The sequence below is a fragment of the Meles meles genome, chromosome 21, assembly GCF_922984935.1.
Source record: "Meles meles chromosome 21, mMelMel3.1 paternal haplotype, whole genome shotgun sequence".
Classification (NCBI taxonomy): domain Eukaryota; kingdom Metazoa; phylum Chordata; class Mammalia; order Carnivora; family Mustelidae; genus Meles; species Meles meles.
In genome coordinates this window covers 13,081,124-13,109,121 of record NC_060086.1, presented here as the reverse complement: position 1 = coordinate 13,109,121, position 27,998 = coordinate 13,081,124, and the positions used below count along the sequence as shown (strand labels likewise).

Genomic DNA, 27,998 nt, shown 5'->3' with positions numbered 1-27,998 from the left:
TGACAGCTGTGCACTCCCCATCGGCTCTTACAGAGGCAGGTAGTGAGGTCCAGAGAGGGTGAACTCCCCGCCCTGGGACACACAGCCTGAGGGCTCCAGGGAGCCTCCCCGCGGCCCCCCGCGACTGCTCCAGTGTTTTCTCGGCGCTTGGGAACAGATGGCTCCAATTCCCACCCACGGAAGCAAACATTTTCCCTGGTTACCCTGCTAATTTGCTCACAAGCCTCCTCTTGTAAATAGAGAGTACAAAGGCTCCCGCGAACAGCGTGCCCAACCAGCAAATTCCGAGTCCACCGGAGAGGCCTCAGACGGAGCCCAGCAAGCCCCAGGTAAGGCCCAGGTGTGGTGCAGGTGTGGCCCGGAGCCCCCGCCGCAAGCCGGGTAACAGCTCTAGGCGCAGACAGGCGCGGGGCTCCAGCCCTGCTTCCGCCCCTTCCCCCGAGGCCAGCTGGGAAAGCCTGGGCCAGCCTCTGGGGCTCCCTGGCATCCATCTCTCATCTGTGAAATGGGCGTGAGAGCAGCGGGATGCGAGACAGCGCGTAGGGGCTCTGCCAACGGGCTGGTGTCACTCTGCCCTCCCTGCCCGCCATGGACAAGAGTCGGCTTGTGAACAGCCCCTTTCACTTCTGGAGCCCCCCTCCCCTGCCCCCAGGCCCAGCCCTGTGCCGAGACACAGAGAGCAGCTTAGCTGTGTGGCACTGGCCAAATGCCTTCACCTCTCTGGGCCTCATCCCCACCTGGAAATCAGGCTGTCATTGCAGCAAGGGTTTAATGATGCCGGATACCCAGTGAGAGCTCCGGGTCTTCCCTACCTCACCAAAGTCAGGGGAGGCTCCCTGGAGGAGGGGACGGTGGCCCAGAGCCTTTGCAGACAAACAGATACTGATGGGGTAGAGGGGAGCTTGTGATGACAGGCGGGCCCCCCGGGTAGAGGGAACTCTGTGAGTAAAGCTCGGGAAGGAGTCAACTCCCTGTGGGGGAGGGGACGCCACAGGAAGACCGGGTGTGGCTGGGGTGACAGGGAGGTGGTGCATGGGCCAGGCGGGCAGGGGAGCCAAAGGTTTGGACCCGGCAGGGAGGGTGGCGTTAGGGCTCCCCGCAGGTCCCAGGGTCCCCAAGCTTCCCCCACCCCCCACCTCACCCACAGCAGCCATAATGAAGAGCTCTCCCTGCTCAAAGCTCTGGGAGCCAGGCCAGGCAGTTTCTGTCATCCTGGCCCGCCTCCAGCGGCGGCAGCCCCGGGAGCCTTCATCGCGGCCCGCTGGCCAACCTGGGGTGTCCTGAGGGGTGGAGACCTGGGAGCCCACTTATGGCTTGGGGACCCCAGTCCTCAAGCCTGGTCAGGGAGTACCACCCCTTTGAGCTCCAGGCCTGGGGTGTAGGGGTCCCGGGCACGGCATAACCCGCAGGACAGACAGGGGTGGCCGAGGAGGGACACGCGTCAACCTGGCTTGGCTGTGTGACAGGAGCCTCCCCACTCTGTCCTGGCTTCCCCTCCCAGAGTCGCGGTGACAATCTGAGCAGAGCCTGGCCCGGGGCTGCTGTCTCTACGTGTCCCCCCTGCCCCCCATCCCACCCTGCTCAGCACCACATGGGTGTCTCTGCCCTCTGAGGAGAGAATTATGGGCTTTGCTTGTTTATTTGATTTGCCTTTTTTGCCCAGATGACTGGGTCTTCTCTTCTCCCAAGCCTGTCGTCGCCGTCCTTGCAGAGAGACAGGGGCGGTGCGCTGGGCTGACTCTGTGTCCTCCCGGGGGGACGGCAGCCAAGGGCCTTCTCCTCTCTGGGGCTGGTGCCTGGGCAACTCCAGGGGCCTTTCTGTCCACGGTCATAAGTAGATTTTGCCGCCGTGGTCCCTGGGACCTCGGAGGCCTCTGTAATCCCGTGTCCCGGGGCCACTGTGACCATGAGACGCGGTGCATATGTGACCGAGAGCCACCTTCCCCTGTGGGAGCCCCACCTTGCCACTCACCTGTCGGCTTCTCCACCTCTAATAGGGGGCTCAGGGGGCACCCCTGTCTGTGCAAGAATTAGAGGAGATGACTCCGGCGAAGGCTGCTCCCCGCACCAGGGGGACACGGAGGAGCAGAGACCCCCGTCTGTCCCCGAGCTGCTGAGCCCGGCCCCGCCAGGCACGTCCATGGACAGCAGCCCACACGGCGTCTCTCCCTCCGCCCTGGGGGGGCTCCCTCTCCCCCCTCCCCACCCACCCCGGCTGTGTCCTGGACAGGCCCCAGGCTCTTGGCTGCGGTGGATGGGAAGATTCTAATGGGCTTTAAGTTAATAAGTTGGGACTAAATCAGGTTTGAGCTCCGTAGGAAGCAGATGGCGCTGCTGCGGTGGCCCGAAACAGCCCCGCAGGAGCCGTGCCGGGCAGGCCGGGGCACCGCGAGGCTCTCTTTATTCTTCTTTCCCCTCCAACATTTTATTATGAACATTTCCAACATAAAGAGATCTGGAAGAATGGGGCTGAAAGCACCCATATGCTCGCTGTCTGTGTTTGCTCCGTTAGCTTTCTGGGACAGCTGCCCGTCCCCCCCGTCCCCCTCGCCAGCCACCAACCCATCTTGCTGTTTTTAAGACATTTCTAAGTCAGTGGCAGACAACTTCACCGCTAAACATGCTCATCATTAGCTAGAGGTCGATATTTGGTTTGGGTTTGGTTTTGTTGTTGTTGTTGTGGGGTTTTTTTGGTGGGTTTTTTTTTAATATTTTATTTATTTATTTGACAGAGAGAGAGATCACAAGCAGGTAGAGAAACAGAGAGAGGGGGAAGCAGGCTCCTTGCTGAGCAGAGAGCCTGATGTGGGGCTCGATCCCAGGACCCTGGGATCATGACCTGAGCTGAAGGCAGAGGCTTTAACCCACTGAGCCACCCAGGCGCCCCTGTGGGGCTTTTTTTTAGGCAGAATTTACCAAGAGTGAAATGCGCAAATGTAATGGGGACCCCGGCTGAGTTTTTTGTTTTTTTTGTTTTGTTTTGTTTATTTACAGCATAACAGTGTTCATTGTTTTGGCATCACACCCAGTGCTCCATGCAGTACGTGCCCTCCCTATTACCCCACCACCTGGTTCCTCAACCTCCCCCCCCCCTTCAAAACCCTCAGGTGGTTTTTCAGAGTCCATAGTCTCTCATGGTTCATCTCCCTTTCCAGTTTCCCTCAACTCCCTTCTCCTCTCCATCTCCCCATGTCCTCCATGTCATTTGTTATGCTCCACAAATAAGTGAGACCATATGATACTTGACTCTCTCTGCTTGACTTATTTCACTCAGCATAATCTCTTCCAGTCCCATCCATGTTGCTACAAAAGTTGGGTATTCATCCTTTCTGATGGAGGCATAATACTCCATTGTGTATATGGACCACATCTTCCTTATCCATTCATCCGTTGAAGGGCATCTTGGTTCTTTCACAGTTTGGCGACCGTGGCCATTGCTGCAATAAACATTGGGGTACAGATGGCCCTTCTTTTCACTACATCTGTATCTTTGGGGTAAATACCCAGCAGTGCAATTGCAGGGTCATAGGGAAGCTCTATTCTTAATTTCTTCAGGAATCTCCACACTGTTCTCCAAAGTGGCTGCACCAACTTGCATTCCCACCAACAGTGTAAGAGGGTTCCCCTTTCTCCACATCCTCTCCAACACACGTTGTTTCCTGTCTTGCTAATTTTGGCCATTCTAACTGGTGTCAGGTGGTATCTCAATGTGGTTTTAATTTGAATCTCCCTGATGGCTAGTGATGATGAACATTTTTTCATGTGTCTGATAGCCATTTGTATGTCTTTGTTGGAGAAGTGTCTGTTCATATCTTCTGCCCATTTTTTGATATGATTATCTGTTTTGTGTGTGTTGAGTTTGAGAAGTTCTTTATAGATCCTGGATATCAACCTTTTGTCTGTACTGTCATTTGCAAATATCTCCTCCCATTCCGTGGGTTGCCTTTTTGTTTTGTTGACTGTTTCCTTTGCTGTGCAGAAGCTTTTGATCTTGATGAAGTCCCAAAAGTTCATTTTTGCTTTTGTTTCCTTGGCCTTTGGAGACATATCTTGAAAGAAGTTGCTGTGGCTGATATCGAAGAGGTTACTGCCTATGTTCTCCTCTAGGATTCTGATAGATTCCTGTCTCACGTTGAGGTCTTTTATCCATTTCGAGTTTATCTTTGTGTACGGTGTAAGAGAATGGTCGAGTTTCATTCTTCTACATATCGCTGTCCAGTTTCCCCAGCACCATTTATTGAAGAGACTGTCTTTTTTCCATTGAATATTTTTTCTTGTTTTGTCGAAGATTATTTCACCATAGAGTTGAGGGTCCATATCTGTCTCTACACCTTAAAGAACTGGAGAATCAACAACAAATCAAACCAACTCCACATGCAAGAAAGGAAATAATCAAGATTAGAGCAGAGATCAATGAGGTAGAAACGAGAGATACAGTAGAACGTATCAATGAAACTAGAAGCTGGTTTTTTGAAAGAATCAATAAGATCGATAAACTATTGGCCACACTAATCCAAAAGAAAAGAGAGAAAGCCCAAATTAATAAAATTATGAATGAAAAGGGAGAGATCACAACTAACACCAAGGAAATAGAAACAATCATCAGAAATTATTACCAACAGTTATATGCCAATAAGCTAAGCAACCTAGATGAAATGGATGCATTCCTGGAAAGCTACAAACTCCCAAAATTGAACCAGGAAGAAATTGACAACCTGAATAGACCGATATCTAGTAATGAGATTGAAGCAGTGATCAAAAACCTCCCAAAAAACAAGAGCCCAGGACCGGATGGATTCCCTGGGGAATTCTACCAAACTTTCAAAGAAGAAATAACACCAATTCTCCTGAAGCTGTTCCAAAAAATGGAAGCAGAAGGAAAACTTCCAGACTCTTTTTATGAAGCCAGCATTACCCTGATCCCCAAACCAGGCAAAGACCCTACCAAAAAGGAGAATTTCAGACCAATATCACTGATGAATATGGATGCAAAGATTCTCAACAAGATCCTAGCAAACAGGATCCAGCAGCACATTAAAAAGATTATCCACCATGACCAGGTGGGATTCATCCCTGGGTTGCAAGGTTGGTTCAACATTCGCAAATCAATCAATGTGATAGAACAAATCAATAAGAGAAGAGAGAAGAACCACATGGTCCTCTCAATTGATGCAGAAAAAGCATTTGACAAAATCCAGCATCCGTTCCTGATGAAAACGCTTCAAAATATAGGGATAGAGTGAACATTCCTGAACTTCATAAAATCTATCTATGAAAGACCCACAGCAAATATCATCTTCAATGGGAAAAAGCTTGCAGCCTTCCGGTTGAGGTCAGGAACACGACAAGGATGCCCACTCTCACCACTCTTGTTCAACATAGTATTAGAAGTTCTAGCAACGGCAATCAGACAACAAAGAGGAATAAAATGTATCCAAATTGGCAAGGAAGAAGTCAAACTCTCTCTCTTCGCAGATGACATGATTCTTTATATGGAAAACCCCAAAGACTCCACTCCGGCTGAGTTTTGACAGGTGCACACGCTGTGTACAGTGAGCTCTGCCGAGATAGAGAACATCGCTGTCACCCCAGGTAGCCCCCTGTGCCCCCCACGATTCCCGAGGGGGACCACCGTCTTCATTGCCTTAGATCCGCGTTGCCTCATCTAGAAGTCCAAATGAACGCGTGTGTGCCCTTCTGTGCCCGTGACGACTTTCCACTCTCTGCAACGCTCTTGAGATGCCTCCTAATTGTTGGGGTGTCAGTCGTGTGATCCCTCTTCTTGCTGAGAACTACACTGCAGTCTGGAAGGACCACCGTCTAGGTACTCATCTCCTGCTAGGGGATGCCTGGGCTGTGGCCAGGTTTTGGTGTGGACACGGCAACATCTCCAAGGTGCCACTGTCTGGAGTAACAGACGGGGCTGAGCAACCCTCCAGGCTGGGCTCGAAACTTCCGGCGAGATGGGAAGACTTCTGAGAATCATAACACTTGGTCTCTCCCGGCTTAACTAGAAGTCTCCGAAAACTCTTAAGTGTCATGTCCCAGAGCCCCAAACAGAGAGAGGATGTCTCAGAGGATGTCTCATGTGCCTGTGCGGCTTTTACCCACTGGAGAGTGTTGTAATCTGATACACAGGCAGCCCACGAGGTTTTCAAGGAATCGTATCGGCCGGGACTGAGCAGAGCTGAGGCAAACCCCTGCTGGTGGGGCCCGAGGCAGATCCCAGCACCGCCTCTCCTGGCACCGAGCTGGCTATGCCACAGGAGCCCAGATGACGGGACAGGCATGCCACGGGCTCCTCCTCCACAGCCTGTCACCTGCTGCATGGATGGGACCTTTATTGGCTGCATTTTCATCCTGGCAGGTGGCTTTCCTCCAAGGGAGGGTTGCTTACAGTATTGAGAGGACAGACATCGACTAGCAGAGTCCTCACTGGTATCAGTGAGACCCGGGTGTCACTGGTAGTGACAACAGGCCTGGCCCCGAGCCTTGCCCACCCTGGCGCCCCCCGCAGAGAGCCCTTTCCTGGCGCTGCACAGAGCCCCCCAGAGAGGAGCCCAACAGAGTCAAGGATCCAAAGCCACAAGGCTCAGCGTGGACCTACCAGCCAGGGACCTTTCTGGGCCTCACACATAACCTGGGTGAGGACGCTAATGGTCCCATGTCATAGGGGAGCTGGGAGATTTATTTGTTTGCTTTTTGAGATTTCTGTGTTTATTTGAGAGAGAGAAAGACAGAGAACACACACAGTGGAGAAGGGGAGAGGGAGAGAGAGAGAGAATCTGTGCCCAGCACAGAACCCTTTGAGGGGCTCGATCTCACGACCCTGAGATCAGGACCCCAGCTGAAATCGGGAGTCAGATGCTTAACCGACTGAGCCACCCGGGGAATCCCGGCCCCATGTCCTCCTTGACACCAAAGGTTCCTTCCTGCTCTGCAGAGCCCACAGCTGGATAGCACCCGAGGAAATCTTCTGATCCAGCCAGCGATGGGGATGGCCTGCACCTCTCAGCTCTGAGACCTTCTCAGAGGCACCCACCCCTCCTACCACCGATGGCCCCTTGAGCCCCCACAATACAGCCTTGAACCCCCACACACACCACCATCCTCTGCTCAGACCCTTTGGACACTGGGCAACATCAATCACAGGCCGGGACTTTGGCCCTAATCCAGACCCCGAAGGCTCTCCCATCATTCCAGCCCGGGGGTCCCTCTGCCCTGAGTCCTCCCATCACTCGGTGCCGTCAGGAGCCAGGATGCGGGAAGCATGGGAACCAGGTAGGGGAGGCAGATGTCTATCTCCGCATGTAAACACGTGTTTCATTTTCCATGAGAAACATGTACACAGCAAAAAGCATGACAAATTGACCGGGCTTGTAGAAATGGTGGAGAAACAGAGAGGAACATTCAGGAACACAGTTCTGTAGTTTGCTACATTTCCTTCTAGTCCCTTCTCCACGTGGAGGGAATAGTCTGGGTGTGTAATTGTATATCCCGCCTGTCCCACTTGAAAAATGTGAAATGTAGGGGCACCTGGCTCAGTCAGTTAAGGGTCTGACTCTTTTTTTTTTTTAAAGATTTTTATTTATTTATTTGACAGAGATCACAAGCAGGCAGAGAGAGAAGGAGGGGAAGCAGGCTCCCTGAGAGCCTGATGCAGGGCTCGATCCCAGGACCCTGGGCTTTAATCCACTGAGCCACCCAGGCGCCCAAGGGTCTGACTCTTGATCTCAGCTCAGGTCTTGATCTCAGGGCTATGAGTTCGAGCCTCACGTTGGGCTCCTCACATGTTTGCGCTTACTTAAAACAATAACAAAAAATTCAAAGCTCACAAAAGGCTACAGAAAATTTTTAATTAATTTGAATTTAAATTTTTTTAAAAGGCTACAGTGAAAATAACTGTCCCTTCTCTGACCCCAGCCCCACAGTTTTCTTTCTCCAAAGCAATCGCTGTTACCTGCCAACCTACCATCCTTCCAGAACAATCTGTGTGCAGGCAGGCACACCCGTGTATGCTCTCCCTCCCTTTGTAACACCATGGTTTTTCACACTGCCTTAGGATCTCCAGAGAAACAGAGCCCATAGGTTCTGGTTTAGGTTTGGTATAAGGCACGAGATCAGAATCCAAATTTATTTTCTTTTCTGTTGTCTTCAGCTTGTCGCCCAATGGTGACAAACACTTCTCAAGGATAATCCGTCTTTCTCTCACGGATACATCAAGCTGCCTTTGTCAGTGCATGAATTTGGGTTGTCCTCTGGAACTGCCTTCTGTCCCCTCGATTGGCTCATCTTGTGAAAGTCTAGCCCACACCTGTGGGACAAGAGCTTAGTTTCAGGTGCGGTATCTAGCAAGTTTATCTCGACGCCTTCTCCTCCTCCTCCTGCTTCTTCTCCTTCGGTCTTTTCTGGGCTCATTCTTGCAAATTCGTTTTCCTGTATGAATTCCAGAAGCAGTTTATCTAATTCCAAAGGAAGGACATCTTGCTGTTATTTTTACTAGGATGATGTTAGATCAGAGGATCGATTTAGAGAAATGACAGGGGCGCCTGGGTGGCTCAGTGGGTTAAAGCCTCTGCCTTCGGCTCAGGTCATGATCCCAGGGTCCTGGGATTGAGCCCCGCATTGGGCTCTCTGCTTGGCAAGGAGCCTGCCTCCCCCTCTCTCTGTGCCTGCCTCTCTGCCTACTTGTGATTTCTGTCTGTCAAATAAATAAATAATATTAAAAAAAATAGAGAAATGACATGTTGGTCACACTTTTTCGTCTTCCTGCGGAAGAACGGGGCATGCCTTTCTGTTTATTTATTTTCTTCTGGGTGCCTGGCAGAGGTTTTTCTTTCTTTTTTTTTTTTTCTTTTAAATGTCCTTTTATAAGTTTTTCGTATGGGTACTGGACGTTTCTAATTAAGATTATTCCAGGGATAGGGGCTGCCTGGGTGGCTCAGTCGATTAAGCATCTGACTCTTGATTTCAGCTCAGGTCCTGATCTTGGGGTCGTGAGATCAAGACCCACGTAAGGCTCCGCACTCAGCGGAAAGTCCCTCTGAGAGTCTCCCTCTCCCTCTGTGCTCTCTTTCTTTCTCTCAAATAAACAAATAAATCTTTTCTAAGAAAATAACCTTATTGCAGGGATTTTTATCTGTTGGGTTGGCGATGTCAAAGAATCTTTTCTTTCGTTTCCTTTCTCTGATTGTCGCTCGCGCCTCCCGGTGGGAGAGCTGCAGAAGTCCCTCAAAAGATTTTCATCTTGGTCCCTTGGCTCTTTCAGCTGTATAATCCTGTCACCTACAAAGAAGAATCATTCGACTTCTCTTTTCCGATTTTTAAACGTCTTATTTGTTTCTCTTGTCCAATGTTACCAGCGAGGACTCGGACGTTGGGGAGGGCAGAAGGGCAAAATACCAGAGTTATCCGAATCTTGCTTCTCGTGTTTCAAGACCTGTGCCTTTGACGTGCCATCCACATAAAAGCCCACTCATTCCCAGTTCGTTAGGGTCCGTAAATAATTAGGAATAGATGTTGTCTTTTACCAAAGGCCAGCCAAATATGGTATTTTACCCATTTTTCGTGTCCGTATCTGTGACCAAGTGTTTTTTCTTTGATCTGTTCCTACGACGCATGATGACAAAAACATTCTTTTTTTTTTTTAATTTTATTTATTTGACAGAGAGAGATCACAAGTAGACAGAGAGGCAGAGAGAGAGAGAGGGAAGCAGGCTCGCTGCTGAGCAGAGAGACCGATGCAGGACTCGATCCCAGGACCCTGAGATCATGACCTGAGCCGAAGGCAGCGGCTTAACCCACTGAGCCACCCAGGCGCCCCGACAAAAGTATTCTTTACAGGAGATCATCCCTGCATGTACCACGTGGTCGAGCCTGCTAAAGTCAGTGGATTTTGTTAGCTACCATCTCACTGAGGATTTTTTATGGCTATTCACAGGTGAGACAGGTCTGTTGTCTTCCTAGAGAAACCTGTCAGGTGGAAGAAGCTCTCTCGCTCTCTCTCTCTCTCTCTCTGTCTCTTTTTTTTTCCATGCTGTGGCTCCTTTTTTAAAACTTTAGTAAAATTCTGCAGTTCTGTGAACCTGCCCAACCAAGCCTGGGATTTCGAGCAGAGGGGACAATCGATCTTCAACAGAATCCTCTGGGTCCTGGCTAGGAATTGTTCTAGGTAGATTCCTTTCTCTTCTGGGAGCAGATTGCCTGCTCATTTTTATTTTCACAGAATATCATTTTACCCATATTTAAATTTTTTATTCATTTTTTAAAAGATTTTTTATTTCTTTACTAACAGAGAGAGAGATCACAGAGAGGCAGGCAGAGAGAAGGGGGAAACAGGCTCTCCGCCAAGCAGAGAGCCCGATATGGGGCTCGATCCCAGGACCCCGAGACCATCACCTGAGCCGAAGGCAGAGGCTCAACCCACTGAGCCACCCAGGCACCCAGATTTTACCCATTTTTAAAAAACATGTTATGGCCTAGATGCCAAGTATCTTTTTATTCCTTCCCATTCCCTGTTTCTGTGTCCCTAATCACTTTCCCCCCACCGGTTCCACGGTCTGGGGGTACCTCAGAATCGTACATCCCAGGGGCGACTTAGGACTCCTCAGTGTGGTTGCACAGACATCTACTGGCTTCCCTGGGTCTTTCAAATATAACGATCACATTGTCTGTCCCCCTCCTGATGACTCTAACTTACCCACTCTCCTAGGGTAATGGGGCTGTATTTGCAAAGCTTGGCTGTTACAACACACATCTTTGGGTACAAAGCCTTTTCTGTATTTAGAATTATTTCCTCGGGCTAGATTTTCTGGATCAAAGGGTAAGCACGTTTTTTAGGCCAATTTACTTTCCAGAAGGATTGTTGCAATTTGCACTCCCACCAGCGACTGAGGATTAAAAACCCAGGTCGGGTCATGCTTCTTCCTCCAGCTGGACTGCTCTGGGGAGATCCCACCCCTTCCCACTGACAAGACCTCTCCTCGGGCTGGGTTTCTGCCCTGACCTCACCTCCCATCTCTCCCCGGAAGGTTCTTCCTTGACCTTCTTTCTGCTCTTGAATATAATGAGTCTTTTCCGGCTCCCGGACTTCGCCCTGGCCCTTCCCTGCGCCCAAAACATTCTTACCACAAACCACCCCACAATGGGCTCCTTTCCGTCACTCCGTTCAGGTGTCACCTTCCCAGAATGGTCCTCCCTGACCACTAGGCGATGACGCCCACCCCAGTCCCCACAGTCAAACACTAGGCCACCATTCTGTCCTATTGTCTTGCCGGCATTGGATGCTTCCCAAAATGTCTCTTTGTTGCCAGCGACCCCCATTAGACTGACGCCCCCTGGGGGCAGAGATCCCACCCCCCAACCAACGTGTCGCCGGTTTCTAGGGCAGCATCTCACACACACTGAATAATTTTTATTTATACCCAGGAGAGCTCGGCATGGCTTCCTGCATAGGCCCTTTCAAAGCTCCAGACCCATGGTGGAAGCACAAGGCTCATTTACTTTAAAATCTGTCATTTTGGGCACCTGGGTGGCTCAGTCGGTTAAACGTCTGCCTTTGGCTCAGGTCATGATTTTTGGGTCCTGGGATCGAGTCCCGCATCTGGCTCCCTGCTCAGCGGAGGGTCTGCTTCTCCCTTTCCCTCTGCCTGCCTCTCTGCTTGCATTCTCTCTCTCTCTCAAATAAATAAATAGATCAATCACTTCGATCAGCTGGCCATCTCCCCTGGTCCAAACAACACGAGACAACCGGCTCAGGGCTGAGGATCCAGACAGAAGTCAAGCAGGGGCTTACTCGCAGGGGCTGACGGTCTTTCAGAAGGGGTGGGCAAGGCTTTGAGAAACGGTGCCAACCACAGCTCTGGGCTGACTGCTGGGTGGCAGAGGTGGGTCTCACCCCAACAGGAGGAGCAAATCTGCTGGGAAGCGAGGGGAGGCATCCAAGCAGGAGCCTGGCGGGGGCCTTAGCAGCCACTTCCTCTGGCCCTGTCCCGGTGGCCCAGTTCTGCGTGGGGAAGGGGCTCGCCTGATTCCCACCGACAAGATCCCAGCCCCGGCGGGACGTAGGACCTGTCCACTTCTCACCTGGGTCCTGTTCTCACCTTGTGGTAGGACCCCTTTCCCTGCATGGACATCCCCCTCCATCACTGGCTCATGTCCTCTGCCAGGGACCCTGCGGGCTCCTCTCTGCAATGTCCCCTGACCTCCCACAGCGTTTCTCTTAAACCACGTTATAGAAGAGTAAACTGAGGATCCGACAGAAGTGTGGGAGCTGGGACCCTCAGCCCTGAGAGATGGTTATAATTCCATTGACCTGGGAGAAAACCGAGGCTCCCAAGCTGGGAGGAGGAGACACTGGGCAGGCGTGGGGATCATGCGAGGGAGAGGCACAGGGGTTGAGTCAACCCCTCTACTTGGCTGGAATCTGGGCACCTCACGGTCTCCAGCCCACGGACTCCTACTCATCCTTCAAAACTTTGAGTCTGGCCACCCGCGTGACCTGTTGCACCCACTAATCTGGGCACGGCAGGCCTGCCCCCTCCCCAGAGGACCCAGGGCGGGAGGAGGTGGGCACGGGGGTGGTGGGCCTCCACACCCATGAGGGGAGGTGATGGGCTAGATCAGTGGGGGTGTCCTGCCACATGCGACGCAGGGCACCCCGGGGGTGGCCGTGCTACACGCCCCTCCCTGGGGTATGGGGGCGATGATCTCAACCTTGGCCCCGCCCCCGCCTTTGCGGGCTCCCAGGGATGGGCAGGGCGGGGGCGGGGCTCCGCGCGGGAGGGGGCGGGGAGGGCGGGGAAGGCAGGCGGGGCTCTGCCTGGGGGGCGGGCCAGGGCGGCTCGCTGTAGCCCCCGTCGCGCTTGCGGCTGCGGCTGCGCCCCCCGGACACGCTCGCCGACCCGGGCCGGGCGGACAACGGACTCGGCTGAGGACACGGGCTGCGCCGGGCCCGAGGCGCGGAGCGTGGGGCGCGGGCGCCCAGGGGTCCCGGCGCGGGGGCGGCGGGCACAGGCTGGGCCGGGCGCGCCGAGGACCCCGGGGCCCGGCCGTGCCGAGGTAAGCGGTCACCGCGGAGGTGGCGGGCGGGGACGGGGATGGGCTGGGACGCGGAGACCTGTCGGAGCCTTTGTCTGCGGCGCGCGCGGCCCCACTCCGCGCCCCCTCCCCCTCCGCGCCGGCTCGGGGCAGCTGAGTCCTGGAGGGGGGGCACGTGGCTCCGGGGACCCCGAATCTCCCACCCCACCCCATCCTTGTCCTGGGAAGAGGGTACTCCTACCCTGCCCCATCGAGCATCTGGACCGGACCAGCACCGCCCCCCCACCCCATCAGCCCATTTGAGAGCCCAAGACCCAGACCCAGAAGAGTGGCCGGTGGTCCCAGGCCATGCCCAGGTCTGGGAGCCACCTCCCTCCCTAAGCATGCCTAAAGGGTCCTTCCACCTGAAGTTCCTCCCTGGACCCCCTCCTCTGCCCGATCTCGCCTCTTCCCCCAGCCAGCTCCCTCCTACCTTTTGGAAAAGCCGCCGCCGTAAGAGGCAGGGCCTGTGCCCAGGGGTCACCTCATGGTAGCCTGGGGAGTCTGTCTGTTGCCTAGGGGTGCAGGGCTGGGAACCAACTTTGTTGCTGATAGGGCCACACAGACAGAAGGAGCCTGGGGGATGCAGGGTGCTGCTAGCCCTGGGACCTGCAGAAACCAAGGCCAGGGAGGAGGGGGTGGGTCTGGGCTGTGGGAGCTGCCGGCCAGAGTCTGTGCCTTCACCGCTCCAGCGGCAACTGCAGGAAGGGGGCGGCCTGGGACCTTGAAACCCCCTTTTCTGTGGGCAGAACCAGCAGGGAGTAGTTGGGCAATGTGTGGGCTTGGCTGTGGGGGAGCAGCAAAGAAACTCAATAGGCCTAGGCACAGGGGGCCAGGGACATCCAAGGGTGGCCTGCTGGCTAGGGCTTGTGGCCCAGGATGAGTATGAGGCCTAAAGAGGGCCAGCGGGCTGACTTTCCAAATGGAATTCGGGTTCCTTGGCCCATCTAGGGGGACACGCTGTAGAGGGGTCAGCCTGGCCTTGTGGGCACCTTCAGGAGCAGTGTCCTCTCAGTCACAGGTGAAATGGGGGTGCCAAAGGTGCTCAACCTGACTGGGACTCTAATGCGGGCTGTGTGACCTCTGGCCTTGGCTCTCTGTGCAAACTGGGGGCCCGTGAGCCTGGGTTTAATGATAGCTGGGGTCAGGAGCCCACTCAGGCCCACAGCAGTACCCGGATTTTGACCCCCCAGCCACCCCCCACCCCAATTTGTGAAGTACTGTCTCACCTTCCTTGTCCACAACAGGGAGGTAGGGAAACTGAGGCCCATGAGTGGACATGGAGAGGTCCTGGCACGGTGGGGGGAGCAGAGAGGAGCCTGTGCACTGTTGGATTTTTATTTTTTTTTAAGATTTTATTTATTTGACACAGAGATTCAGAACACAAGGAAGGGGAGTGAGAGAGGGAGAAGCAGGCTTTCTGCCAAGCAGGGAGCCGGATGCAGGGCTCCATCCCAGGACCCTGGGATCATGACCTGAGCTGAAGGCAGACAATTAATGACTGAGCCACCCAGGTGCCCCCAGTTTTGGATTTTTAAACCCACGTGCATGTCCTTAAATTTTAACTAAAGAGGCACAGGAGAGGAGGAGGAATGGGCAGGGGGGAAGAGCTCAGGCTCCAGGCCGTGGGTGTAGAGACTGAGGGGTCTGGGAGGGAGCGAGCTGGCCTAGGCCAGGAGAGGTGGAGACGAGCCACCTCAGTGCTCCCCCGATTCTGCCACCAGTGAGGTCGTGCCTAGGGGCCTGGGGCTGCCACAGGGGAAGCCAGAGCCCCCTGCCCACAGGAGGACCCCGGAGCAGCACGTGGGGACAGCGGCTGAGGTTGGCATTATGGGCGACCGCTGCCTGCCAGAGGGAGGAGTGGGGCCACCTCCAGGCTCGATGCTGAGCACGTCCGCCTTCCCGGGTGGCGTGGCCAGGCGCGGCCGGGGCGCTGCATCTTGGGAAGCTTTGCAGAACACAGGTCAGGGGTCCAGCGTTCGGGCATCCTCTGGGGCTGGGCTTATGCCCTGCATGGACTGCGGGGGAGAGCGTCCCACTGCTGTAGACCACTGCCTGGCGCTGGCTCCTTCCCCAGCCTTCCTGTCTGCCCGGGAGGCCAGGAGCACAGGGCCCTGGAGCTCTGAGCCTCCTGTGTGGGATCCTGCCCAAGGCCACGGTCATTCAAACCAGGCCCAGCTCTGTCCTAAATCCCACCTGGTACCCACCCCCCCAGCTCCAGATGTGGCAGGAGGCCCAGGGCTGGGGGACACTCAGGAAAAGCACTGAGACAACCGGAGGTTACGCCTGCCTCCCAGCCCCCAGACCGAGAACCGCGGACCCTCTTCTCTGTGCTTGTGGGTGTCCATCAGCCCAGGCAGTCCCCAGCTGGCAGGGCCAGTTCCCCCAGTCCCTGGACCAGCCTGGAAGCAGGACAGCTCCAGGCTCCAAGGCCCCAGTAAAAACTCTGGAGAGTGAGAAAGGTGGGAACGCGGGGCCCGTGGGAGGCACTCCGTAATGGTCAGCACGTCAGGCCTGGAGGCTGGGAGGGGGCAAACTGAGGCAGGAGAGCGGGAGGTAATGAGATAAAGCAGGAGCAGGCTGAGGTGGAGGGGTGGGGACAGGCGACTGCAAAAAAGATTGGGGCAGTCCCGGGCATGTGGGATCCCTCGGGAAGTAGGCCTTCTGCTGGCCTCTTCCCTGGGCGCTCCGCACACCCTCGTGGGGCGGGGGTCTAGGGGCTGTGCTCAGGGCCGGAGGCTCTGGTGTTGCCTCTGTCTCGGGTTCCCTGCGAGGAGCTACAAGGAGATAAATGGTTAAAAATCATTAGAAAAATAAATTGCTGGGCTCGACTGGCTCAGTCGCTGGAGTGTGGGATCTCAGGGTTGAGAGCTCGAGCCCCACGCTGGGTGCACAGACTACTTTAAAAAAATAAAATCTGGGGCGCCTGGATGGCTCAGTGGGTTAAAGCCTCTGCCTTCGGCTCAGGTCATGATCTCAGGGTCCTGGGATCGAGCCCCGCATCGGGCTCTCTGCTCCGCGGGGAGCCTGCTTCCTCCTCTCTCTCTGCCTGCCTCTCTGCCTACTTGTGATTTCTGTCAAAGAAATAAAATATTTAAAAAATAAATAAAATCTTTAAAAAAGAAAAATGGATAACTCTTTTGGGGGGGAACCCCAGGACTCCCCCCGTCCCCAGCCCAGCCCCCCAGTGGGGCTGTCTCTTCATCACAGATGAATTAGCTTCCTTTCTTTTAAAGGCAAAGGTAGTAGACATGAAGCATGAGAAACTGAGGCGAGACTGGAGGAAGGACTTCCTGCCCCAGAGCGGGGGGTTGCAGTGCTTCACAGTATCCCGCGGGCCTGGGCCTGGGTCAGCACGGCCCCCCCTTACTGTCCGTGAGACTGCGGGGAGGGCGCCCTCGAGGCTCACGCTCTGCCCCCAGCTTCCTCCTCCGCCCCGTCTCTCGCCCTCCGTGCCACTGTGCCACCCGCGTCGGGCTCCCTGTCCCGTGCCCCGAGATGGGAATGGCGTGTGGCTGCCAAGCCCCAGGGGCACGGCGGTGGCCGGGGTCCCCCACGTTCCCTCAGTCCGTCTCCTCCCCCTCTCTGCAGCCCAGGCTGCCATGGGCTCCGTGGGCAGCCAGCGCCTCAAGGAGCCCAGTGTGGCGGGCACGCCGGAAAGGAGTGTGGTGATGAGCTTCAGCTTCGACAGCTGCCGGCCGGAGGAGGAGGGGATGGCGGGGACGACTCAGGGCCAGGGCGTCCCGGGTTTCATGGACTCTGGTAAGTGGTGGGGTGGGGGGGGCAAGCTGGGATGGGCCGCGAGAACCCTCGCAGAGCCTTGGGGGGTTCCTTAGCACGGGGCATGGCGTCCATCAGGAGGGGTCTGCCATGGGGATGATCAAGCCGATGTCCTTGTCGCTTTAGTCACCTTCGCTGGCCTCCCTTCAGTGGCGATGGGCAAGGGCCTGAAGGGAGGACCGATATGAGGTGCGAAAACTTGATTTTTGTCCTGGCTGTGTGACCTTGGACAAGGGCCTAAACTTCTCTGAGTCTCGGTTCTCTCACCTTGAGAAAAATGGGCCAGTTACCGCTGCGACCAGACTTGCTGGGTAGAGGGCCGTGTGCGGGGCTGATGTGGGACAGGTTCGGGTTCAGCTCCGTCCCTCTGGCAGCTTGAGCACCTTGGGCACGTTACCGTTGTCTGGGCTTTGGTTATGTCTTCTACGAAAGGGGAACGGTCCAGGAGCCCTGTTCAGTGTAGCCCCAAAACATGGCTTAGGGCTGTCCCTGTGCTCGGAAGAGCCCTGTGATAGCTCATTTTGTTCTGTTCCATCCCTGATCTCCCCTTGGTAGCCAGGATGAACCGCCCCAGCCAGGATGCCAGCCCTCTTCTCTGCCTGTGGCCGGTAGCCATTTGGCTTCCCGGTCAATGGCACCAGCGTGTCTCCACGCAGAAGTCTTTCTCCCTTGGGAACCTGGACCCTGCCTTGGGGCCAGCTGCCTCGGGGCACCGGGGTGGGAGGCAGCCACGTTGCTAGCGGGTCTCTGAAGGTCCTCGAGGGCAGTCCCATTCCCATGTCCATGTGTGCGCTCCCTGGACACCCGCGTGCTGATGGGGGGGGGGGACTCAACCCATGAAAGCACAGACAGCGTCCTGGGGCATCTCACCTTGGCTGAGTCTTCCAACCGCCTTTCTGCCACATTGGTGATGGCCGTGGGGGGTTGCCGGGACAGCTCTGACAGTGAAGGGGGGCGGGGTAGCCACAATGCCGGTGGATAGGGCGGCCATGACCGTGGTGGTTATAGGGATGGCGGTGCTGCAGTAGACTCTGGTCCTGGCACAGTGGCCAGGGCTTCGAGGGGTCCGTCCCCCTCTTACCAGCTGCCTCTGGCTTCAGCGGTCGATGAGCCGGTGCCCGACGATGGCTACCACGCCATCTACTTCGCAATGCTGCTGGCCGGCGTGGGCTTCCTGCTCCCCTACAACAGCTTCATCACCGACGTGGACTACCTGCACCACAAGTACCCAGGTGGGTCCCCCGCGCCCCGCCCTGCCCCAGCCACGGGCCGGCGGCCGCCCTCCCGAAGCTCTGCTTGGGGAGCCTGTGTTGCCGAGTGACTCGGGGCAGCCACTCCCCGTCTCTGGGCTGTCAGCCACTTTCGGGCACCTGGCGAGGAGGGGTGCGGAGAGCGGGGCTCCCCCTGAGCACCTGCTGCCGGCTGCCCCTCCCCCCACAGGGACCTCGATCGTGTTCGACATGAGCCTCACCTACATCCTGGTGGCTCTGGCGGCTGTGCTCCTGAACAACGCGCTGGTGGAGAGACTGAGCCTGCACACGAGGATCACCGCGGGTACGCTGCCCGCGCACCGCCGGCCGCTCACCTCCCCAGGGTCCCGGAGACTCAGTCTCCCCGTGTTGTGAAGTGGGCACGCCTCCTAGGAACGTTACAGGGTTCAGTGTGTGAAAAGAGGGTCCAGGCTTCTGTGCACCCCCACACTGTGTCGTGGAGCCCTGTCTGCTCTTCCCTTCCCTGTCCCTTATCTTCTTCATGGCAACATCCAGTTTCAAGGCCCAGCTCAATGGCGCCTCCTTCAGGAAGCCTTCCAGGCACTTGTAAAATGTCCTCGGCCCTCTCAGTATTAAGAAAGGCAGACAGGGAGGGCACTTCTGAGTGGGCTCTGCAGGAAGGGTGGGACGAGGGGAGACCCCAGCCCAGTGCCCACCGCCCACCTCTCTGGCCTCTCCCCCTAGGCTACCTCTTGGCCTTGGGCCCCCTCCTCTTTATCAGCATCTGTGACGTCTGGCTACAGCTCTTCTCTCATGACCAGGCCTACGCCATCAACCTGGCCGCTGTGGGCACCGTGGCCTTAGGCTGCACAGGTAGGAACCTGGGCCGGGTGCGGGCAGGGCGGGGGGGAGTGGTGCTTCCAAGTACCCCGGGCTTCCAGAACCAGCCTGCCCACGCCACCATGCCACCCTGCCACTGGGTTTCGTTTGGACAGTGGCTTTCTAGCTCATCTTTTTAAGTTTTTATTTTAAAACTATTTCAAGCCTACGGAAAGCTTGCAGGACTAGCGTAAGAAATCCCCATAGACCTTTCACGTTAGCACGCCCATGGCTGACGTCTTGTCACACGGGCTTTCTCTCTGTCCCCCGTTACACCCATAGATACATATACGTTTTACCCCTGAATACATATACGTATAAAATAATCTGTGTTTTCACCCTACACCATGTGGGAGTTGCCTAGATACTAACGGTCGAGGGTGTATTTTCTAGAAGGTAGGACGTTTCTTCCATCGCCACGTTACGGCAGCCCGAGTCGGGAAGCGTGACGCTGCACAGTGCTATTCTCTGTGACCCGTGTCCATGCGTCTCCCGTCGCCTTGATAGCACCCTTTATAAGCGTTCTGTTTCTAACCCAGGATCTGATCCGGGATCACTCCCTGTTCACGGTCACGTCTTTAATCCCTTTTAATCCTACCTGGTCCTCGGCTTTCCTCCTTGATGGCGGTGATGCATGGAAAGGTCCCGGCCAGTTGCCTTGTACCCTTCCACACAATTTGAGCGGAAAGAAATATTGCACGCTATGAGCCAGTGGAGGCATTTGGGTGACCGTGTGTGTTTTTCAGTGAAATCAGGGCTCTGGGAAACTGTCCTCAGGTCCGTTTCGTTCTGTTCTGTTTTGTGAAAAAGCAGATACCGGGAAGGAACAGGTGATCCTAGTTTTCCTAGTTTGACCTCTCCGGTCTGTCCATGTACACCATGGATTCACTAACCCATAGGGTCTTAGCCCGGGTGTCTTAACCCCCGAGATGCCACTGAATTTCTAGAAGCTTGTTGGTTAGCATGAGAACAGGGAGGCCATGGTAACGCCAATCTCCATGGCTCCCTGGAACAAGACTTATTTCTGGCTCTCACTGCATGTCCCAGCATGTGGACGGAGGCGAGGGCCCACGTGGTCGCTGGAAGCCGGGCCACTGTGGTCCCTGTCTGTCACACGGAGCCTCTCCGGTCACTGCCGCTAGGGGAAGGAAACCCCAGAGGTCCACGGGGGCTTTTCTGTGCCTCGGCCAAATGTGACGCGTGTTGTTTCTGCTCGTGTTTCATTGGCCAGAACTAGGCATGGAGCGTGGCCGGCCCGTGGCCCCTGGCACGCGCTGTTTGGTGGGCGGGGTGGGTGGAGCCCATCTCTCTGGCCGCAGGTGATAGTGGCATCTCACAGTTGCTTCTCTGTCTCTCCCCCCAAGTGCAGCAATCCAGCTTCTACGGGTACACGGGGATGCTGCCCAAGAGATACACCCAGGGCGTGATGACCGGGGAGAGTGAGTATCTGCAGCCCCCTCAGGAGGAACCCCCAGTGAGGGGCCGAGCTCCGAGCAGGGGATGGGGACCGCCATGTCCCCCTGCCTGGCAGGTGTGGGCAGGGACTCCAGGCGGGAAGGGAAAAGCTGTGGCATGTGCACCCCTGTACGGGGGTGCAGACCTCTGTAATGGGAGACGCGGGAGCTGCTCCGAGCGGGGCACGGTCTAGAGGGGCTCGGCGTGCTGGTGCAGCTGGGTGTTCTGTGTGTCTGTGTGTGCGTGTATGCAGGGGCGGGGGGTTGGTGAGCCTGTCCGGACTACGCTGTTCTCCGAGCCCCAGACCCACGCACTGAGCCCTGCCCGGCACCCCCACTCGGCTTCTCAGACTCACTGTCCCAAGCCCCCCTCTTCAGTCCACCTGCCCCTGCTCAGCAAATGATACCCCCAAATCTGAAGCCTACCCAGCACCCTTGGACTTGCCCTCCAGGCTGATCCCTGCAACCCAGCACAGGGCCGCTTCCCTCTGGCCCTGCCACCCCCACCCACGTATCAGGGCCCTTTTGCAGCACCTCCCTCCAGATGTTCTCAGTCTCTTTCTGTGCCCGGCGGGGCCAGGACCCGCAGTGCGGTCCAGGCAGAAAGCTGTCTTCGAGGTACTCTGCTCCCCCTACCATGTGGGGAAGGTTGCGCAGATGCCCTCAGGGCTCCAAGCCTTAGGTCTGTGGGATTTGGTTCCAAGAAGGCCCGGGGCAGGCAGATCACTTCTGTGTGTTTTGTCACAGAGGTGAGCGAGGTGGCTGTCGAGTGGTGATTTGGGGTGGCTTAGGCGTCCAGGAACCCCACACCCTGGGAACAGCCCACAGTTCAGCAGACAGTGGTCATGGCATGCTTCTGCCAGACGCTGCCCCGTGGCTCACAGTCACACCCCACGCCTACATCCTGCCTGCTGAGACCCCACTGCCCTCCCTCGTGATCTCGAGACCACACCCACACCTCCTGGCAGCTCCTGGGACATGGACAAGGACCACTCAGGCCAGCCCCTGCCGGGGCTGCTCCCCCCGAGCCTCTACCTGCCCCCCGACCCTGCGGGGGGCTCCCCCTACCTTTGCCTGCCCCCTATCCTGCTGGGTCTCTCCCCTAGCTTCTGCCTGCCTCCCCATCCTGTACAGGTGTTGGCATTTTTAGGCAACTTATTTACAGCAACACCCCATTGAGCATTGGGGAGGTAGGACCCCTTTCTCCCCTGTCCCTACTGTGTCCCCAGGGCTGGATGGTACCAGGTACACAGCAGGTGCAGCATAAATGCTCCTGGGTTGTGCGTATCAGCAGGCCACAGTGCCAAGGAAGAGTCGTCTGAGCAGGCACGTTCTGTGAACTGCTCCCTGCATGTCTGGGGCCCAGGCCTGGGCTGGGGCAGGCGCAGGTGCTGGGCTGTGGCCGGCCAGGGGGCGGGGCCAGGTCGGAGCCAGGGTCTTTAAGTGGACATTGGGGCCCAGGCCCAGCAGGCATGCTCCCCACTGCAGGTACGGCAGGCGTGATGGCGTCCCTGAGCCGCATCCTCACCAAGCTGCTGCTGCCGGACGAGCGGGCCAGCACGCTCATTTTCTTCCTGGTGTCCGCTGGCCTGGAGCTGCTCTGCTTCCTGCTGCACCTGCTCGTGCGGCGCAGCCGGTTCGTGCTCTACCACACGGCGCGGCCCCGCGACAGCCGCACGGGCCGCAGAGCCGGCTACCGCGTGCACCACGACGTCGCGGCGGGGGATGTCCACTTCGTGAGTGTGCCGGGCGCTGTTGCCGCCAGGTCCGGCCAGGCCCCCTGAGGCCACGCTGGGGTCTCGGGCTCCTTCCTGCAGGGGACCTCCTCCCGTCTGCGGACCTGAGGCCTGGCGGGCACAAGTCACGCAGAGCCTTTCTGCGGGGCGGGGCGGGGCGGGGCGCCCTCTGGTGGTGGCAGGGCTGCATGGTCCCGGAGGGCCCAGAGTGGGTGCCCATGGGAGGGCGCCAGGAGGGTCGCGTGGGGGGTTGGGGGGGCAGCATCCCTGCTCCGGGGGTGCTTTTGTACTCCACGGTGTCCTCAGCAGCAAAGTCCTCGCAGACGGGGCCCAGAGAGTGCCATGGGCTCTGCATGGGAAAGGCAGTCCTGATCCCAAGCCGTGGGGAGGGCCCGCAAGGTGTCCCAGTGCTGGCACAAACGGGCCCCTCAGTGGTCAGGGAGGTACCCCGAGAAGTGAAACCTGACCTGTGTGGTGGGTAGCTGCGAAGATCCACAGGAAAGGCATTGGGGGCCGAGGGAAAAGCCGGGGCAGATACTTGGGGGGCTGGAGAGCCCCTCCCCTCCCATAGCCCACCGGGCTCCATCCTCCCTCCAGGAGCACCAAGGCCCAGGCCTGGTCAATGCTGGGTCCCCGAAGGACAGCCCGGCCCACGAGGTGACCGGCGGGGGTGCCTACACGCGCTTCGACATGCCTCAGCCCAGAGTGACACGGAGCTGGCCCTCCTTCCAAGGTGGGGGCAGGGGATGGGGTGGTGGGGCTGTCCTCTGGGCATTGCCGGGGGGACCCCCCTGACCCCCGGCCCCCACCCACAGCCCTGCTGCTGCACCGCTACGCTGTGGCCCGCGCCATCTGGGCCGACATGCTCTCTATCGCTGTGACCTACTTCATCACACTGTGCCTGTTCCCGGGGCTCGAGTCTGAGGTTCGCCACTGCGTCCTGGGCGAGTGGCTGCCCATCCTCATCATGGCCGTGTTTAACCTCTCTGACTTCGTGGGCAAGGCAGGTTTGCAGCCCCTCCCGTGCCCCTGGGATAGGAGAGGGCACTGCGGGGTTGAGGTGGCAGAGCCCGGGGCCCTGTGGGGAGGGTCCTCGGGGAGGGGCAGGTCCTGAGCTGAGGACACCTGAGCTCCCGAGTGGGGAGGGGAGCAGCCAAGCTAAGGCACCCCCAGACGCCAGATAGCATACCCCACCCGCCCCGCGGAGGGCCCCAGTGACCCTGCAGGGCAGTTCCTCGCTATCGGCGGTTCCCACAAAGGCTGGGGCCAACCTCATCCTTGTGTCTACGCTCCCTAGCTAAGGGGCCTCTGGAGCAGCACAGAAAGTACTACCAGGAGCAGGTCCCCCAAGGGGCCAGGAAAATGTGGGCACAGAGCCCTGAACTACAAGCGCGGGGCAGGGTTAGAGGTCAGGGTTCGGGTAAGCTCAAGACTGTCATCTCCAGGGCAGGCCTGATGTGGGCCTTCTTCTGGTGAAGGAACATGAGGCTCAGAGAGGTAAAGCCCTTTGCCTGAGGTCACACAGCAGTGCGGTCCGAGAAAGGAACCTGGTTCACGAGGGAGCGAGGCTGAGTTAGTGGGCTCGACCCCTAATCCGGCTACTTCCCACTCCGTGAACTGTTGCAGACCTTCAGGGCCTCCTTTCTCAGGCAGGGTCAGGAGGCTGGAGGTCTGCGCCCTGGAAAGGTGGGGGGGACACGGGGGGAACCCATGCAGTGCCCAGACGGAAGCAGAGTGTAGCAAAGACTGTGTTGCTGTAACAAGGGATTTGATGGATTGAGTGGTCACAGCTGACGGAACAGGGACACACCCTGGGCTGGGAGCACCCAGGGACAGGGACCGTGTCTGGGGGCCGCAGCGGGGTGGGGGGGGCGGGGTAGTGTGCTCGGGAGAGACCGTGAACGTGCCCGGCTCCCCACAGATCCTGGCGGCTCTGCCCGTGGACTGGCGGGGCCCCCACCTGCTGGCCTGCTCCTGCCTGCGCGTGGCCTTCATTCCCCTCTTCATCCTGTGCGTCTACCCCAGCGGCGCGCCCACCCTGCGCCACCCGGCCTGGCCCTGCGTCTTCTCTCTGCTCATGGGTGTTAGCAGCGGCTACTTTGGCAGCGTGCCCATGATCCTGGCGGCGGGCAAAGTGAGCCCCAAGCAGCGTGAGCTGGCAGGTAAGGCAGGGAAATGGAGGCCCACGGAAACCAAGGCCATGTAGCCAACAGGTGCGTCGGGGTTCCAAGGTCAAGTAGAGCTCAGGGAGCTCAGAGGGGCGGAACGTGCATCAGTCACTTACTTCTCTGGGCATCGCAAAACTACTCTGAGTCCCGACTGTGCTGGGCCCGGTTTCAGGCACTGGGGACCTGGGGCAATGATCCCTGTGCTCGTGGGGCTGACAGCCTCAAGGTGACGCGTGACAATACGTGCAACGTGTTGAGTGGCGGACAGAAGCATGACAGAGAAAAGCCAAGCAGAGGAAAGGGATGGGGGTTGTTGGGCCGGGGAATTTGCAGTGTAAGCGGGGCAGTCAGGGAAAGCCTCCCCAGGGAGGTGAGTTTTGAGCAGAGAGGTGGAGGAAGTGGGGAGGGAGCCAGCTGTGGGGCAATGCAAGGGAATAGCCCTTGCGAAAGCCGGGGAGCATAGCCCACGGTGCAGGGGGACCACCAGGGAAGGTAGGGATGGGAGGCCCAAAGAGGGGCAGGGCCGGAATGTGTGTTAAGACCCCTTCCAGGGGTGCCTGGACAGCGAGGAGGGAACAGCAGGGGTGGGGCAGGAGGCAGGCACTACTGAGCTTGTCCAGACCGTGGGGGACAGGGCCTCTGAGAGGGCAGGGTGCCGTATCTCTGCAAAAAAGCGGCAGATGTTGGATCGGTTTTGATGGTAGAGCCCCCAGGGCCGGCTGGTGGATTGGGAGACCAGACGTGAGACAGGAATCGGGGGTCAAGAGGGAGTCCCCAGGCTGGGCTGTTCCAAGATCGCCGCCCACTGGGATGGAAGGGGAGGGAGGTTGAGGGCACACGGTCCTGCAGCATGTTCTGGGCACGGTGGTTCGAGAAGCCCTTAGACGTCCTGGATGGTCCATGACAAGGAGAGATGTGGAGATGGGGGGCAGGAGACAAGTGAAGCAGCAGGACCTGGGGACCCCATGGATCCACTGGGGCTTAACAGTCCCCGGCTGGCCGCCTGCTCCACGCCCAAGGAGCCGCAGCATGGACTCCGGGCCGCCGGGGTGGTCCTCTGAGCGCCCACCCCTGCCCGCCGCCTCAGGTCCGGTGTCGTCCGCAGGGAACACCATGACCGTGTCCTACATGACGGGGCTGACGCTGGGCTCGGCGGTGGCCTACTGCACCTACAGCCTCACCCGGGACACCGGCAGCAGCTGTCTCCACGCGCCCGCCAATTTCTCCTTCCCCCCCGGCCTCTGAACCAGGCCTGGGCACCCCCCGCACCACAGCCCCTGACCCGAGGCCCGAGGCCCCCTCCCACCCCCCTGCCTACAGTGCCTGCGGGACCCGGGCCTCCTCCTTGTGACAGTCACGCCCGTCACTCTGGCCCCAGGGTTCTGCTGAGCCATCGGCCACCCCAGGCCACCCAGCACTGCTCCCTGTTCTGTCTCACACGTGCCCTTCACCCTGTGTGTGCAGTGACCCCTGGGGTCGCGGCCATCCTCGGCCGGGAGAGCAGACCACCCCACCCGCGGCCCCCAACCCCAGCCCTCCTTCACCAGGGAGCCCTCCTCATGGACCTAAGAGGTCCTCAAGGAGAGGGGCTCCCCATTCCCCCCCCATTCCCAAACACTGGTTCTCCCAAGCAAAATGCATTTGCCATGAAGGAACAGTAGCCTTGGGTCCCAGTGGCCTCAGACCAGGGTCTCCACTGGCCTCTCCACGACCACAGCTTCTGCGCCGGCCCGGGTGCCCCCCCTCCCCCTGCTGCCGTGCACCCGGGCGCCCATCTGATGCCACCAGCCTGGCGGTCTGCACCTGCCTGGGGACCCCCATCGCGTCTCTGGCTGCTCCACCTGTCTGCTACAAGGGACACACTCCGACTGAAGTCATGGCTTGCTTGAGTCCTTGATCTGCATTCAGCGAGGCCCAAGGAGGGACGTGAGTCCCTGCGAGGAAGGAGAGATGCGGGGTCCCTGCCCAGCCAGGACCCTCGAGCTGAGGGATCCTGGAGCGTTTTGCCAAAGACAGGCTTTTCCAGGGGGAGGAGAGCCTGCCCTGCCACGCCCATGGCACCCCTGTGAGCACCCCGCCCCCGTGTCCTGTCCGTCTGTCCACTAACTGTACCGCACTGGCCATTAAAAGATGAAGGCAGAGACCTGCCCAGCTACGGCCTCTGAGTAGCATCTGTGCGGGTGGGGGCTGTCCCCGCCACCTCGTTCACTGGGGGTTGGGGAAGGGGTCCTGGCGGGACAGGGCCACCCACATGGCTGGGACCTCAGTTTTCCCATCTGCCAAGTGGCCTTGTCCGTATCCAGGCCTGAAGTTTCTAGGCGGGGGGCAGGGGTGAACCAGTCCCGCAGCGGGAGGGTCTCCATGCACCAGCCAGGCGGTGGACAGTGGCATGGGCACTGGACGCATCTGGGGTGTGTCGGGCACCTTGGTGCTCCTTCGGCTCTCAGGTCAGGGAGAAGGGCTGCACCCCATGCTTTTGAACAGGGAAAAAGACAAAAGGCAGGGGGAGCTTGCCCCCTGCCCACAGGGATGGAGCCAGAACCGGAGGCTGAGGGTGCTGGGCTCCAGGCTTGCTCATGCTGCTGATTCGTGGGATACGAACAACTTCCTGCATGGTTTGGTGCCTTAGTTTCCCCAAGCAGTGGTGGTGGTCCACTTTTTGGTATGAGTCCCTTGGAGAAGGGTTGGTTACACAGAGGGGCTGTGGTCCAGGCCTGCAGCCTCGGGGACCCACCCACCGGGACCCCCTGGGCAGGAATCACCCCCACCCCCACCCCGCCCCACCAGGTGGGCGCCCTGGGCAGCCATGGGAGCCAAGACCTCAAGGCAATACCACAAGCGGCCACCAGGTGGCGCCAGCACACTGCTCCAGGTGGGTGTGGCCGCCGGGGGCCGGTGACTCCGTTTCTCTGAATCAGAACGCCCACCAGGATCCTTCCCTCGGCAGGTCGCTGGGCAAGAACCTGTGGGGTCAGCCTGAGAGCTGACAGGGCAGGAGGGGGTTGGTAGCGGTGCTGGGCCCAGCCTCCCCCCAACCGTGGAGGGGTGCGTCCCGCATCCCCACCCCTGCCCAGGATCCCTGAGACCACTGCACTGGCCTTGTTCTGGGGTCTGCAGGTGTGGGCGTGGCTGGGAGTGCAAGACCTCCAGCCTCGGCCTGGCCAAGAGTGCTTTTGGCACCGATGGTCCTGTCCCCTATCTCGGCCACCAGCATAGCCACTTCTGGCTTTTGATGTGGCCAGGACCACTGAGAAACCCTTCATTTCCCTTCACTGACAGGAGCTTGGGTGTAAACAGCCCCGCATGAGGGGAGGCACCCCCCCCCCCCCCCCCCCGGCCCTGGAAAGTTAGAGGGTCCCCCCCAGCCCCCGAAATGAACCACTCCAGACAACAGCAGTTCTCCGATTATAGCTTTTTCTCTTTTTTCTTTTTTTTATGAAAAAGATCACACAGAATTCGCCAACAAAATTCCAAAAGAAACTTAAAAAAAAAAAAAAAAAAAAAGGAAAACAGTAAGTCCCCCAAAAAACAAAACCGAAGTCTGGCTTTTCCTTCCCTTAAGATTGTCTGGACGAGGCCTCCCGTCCCCCTGGAAGGAGCAGGGGCTGGTAAGTGCTCTCGGGGCCGAACGGGGGGAGCAGGGCCGCCGCGCCCGGCTGGCCCCCTCTCCCTCCCTCCGCCTCTGCTCTCCCT

General features: G+C 57.9%; 1 protein-coding gene across 4 annotated transcripts; it reads left to right on the top strand.

Moving 5' to 3' along the window:
* Positions 1–245: 245 nt before the first annotated feature.
* Positions 246–26,441, top strand: SLC29A4 (solute carrier family 29 member 4). 4 transcript variants are annotated; one of them, XM_045993630.1, is made up of 11 exons: positions 246–329; positions 16,669–16,839; positions 17,958–18,089; positions 18,298–18,411; positions 18,813–18,941; positions 20,312–20,386; positions 21,890–22,137; positions 22,735–22,870; positions 22,953–23,140; positions 24,059–24,299; positions 25,411–26,441. In XM_045993630.1, exons 2-11 carry the CDS (start codon positions 16,680–16,682, stop codon positions 25,548–25,550), a joined length of 1,563 nt encoding a protein of 520 aa, XP_045849586.1. In that variant the 5' UTR covers positions 246–329; positions 16,669–16,679; the 3' UTR covers positions 25,551–26,441. The 4 variants fall into 4 exon arrangements, with proteins under 4 accessions (XP_045849586.1, XP_045849588.1, XP_045849587.1 ...); XM_045993632.1 differs by having other exon boundaries at positions 271–329; positions 16,674–16,839; XM_045993631.1 differs by lacking the exon at positions 246–329 and adding an exon at positions 12,863–13,059 and having other exon boundaries at positions 16,674–16,839.
* Positions 26,442–27,998: the final 1,557 nt, after the last annotated feature.

Coding starts and splice junctions, on each gene's coding strand:
- SLC29A4 (XM_045993630.1), top strand. CDS start 16,680: ATGGGCTCCGTGGGCAGCCAGCGCCTCAAGGAGCCCAGTGTGGCGGGC. Junction 16,840..17,957: donor CCCGGGTTTCATGGACTCTG/GTAAGTGGTGGG, acceptor CTCTGGCTTCAG/CGGTCGATGAGCCGGTGCCC. Junction 22,871..22,952: donor GAGCTGGCCCTCCTTCCAAG/GTGGGGGCAGGG, acceptor CCCCACCCACAG/CCCTGCTGCTGCACCGCTAC.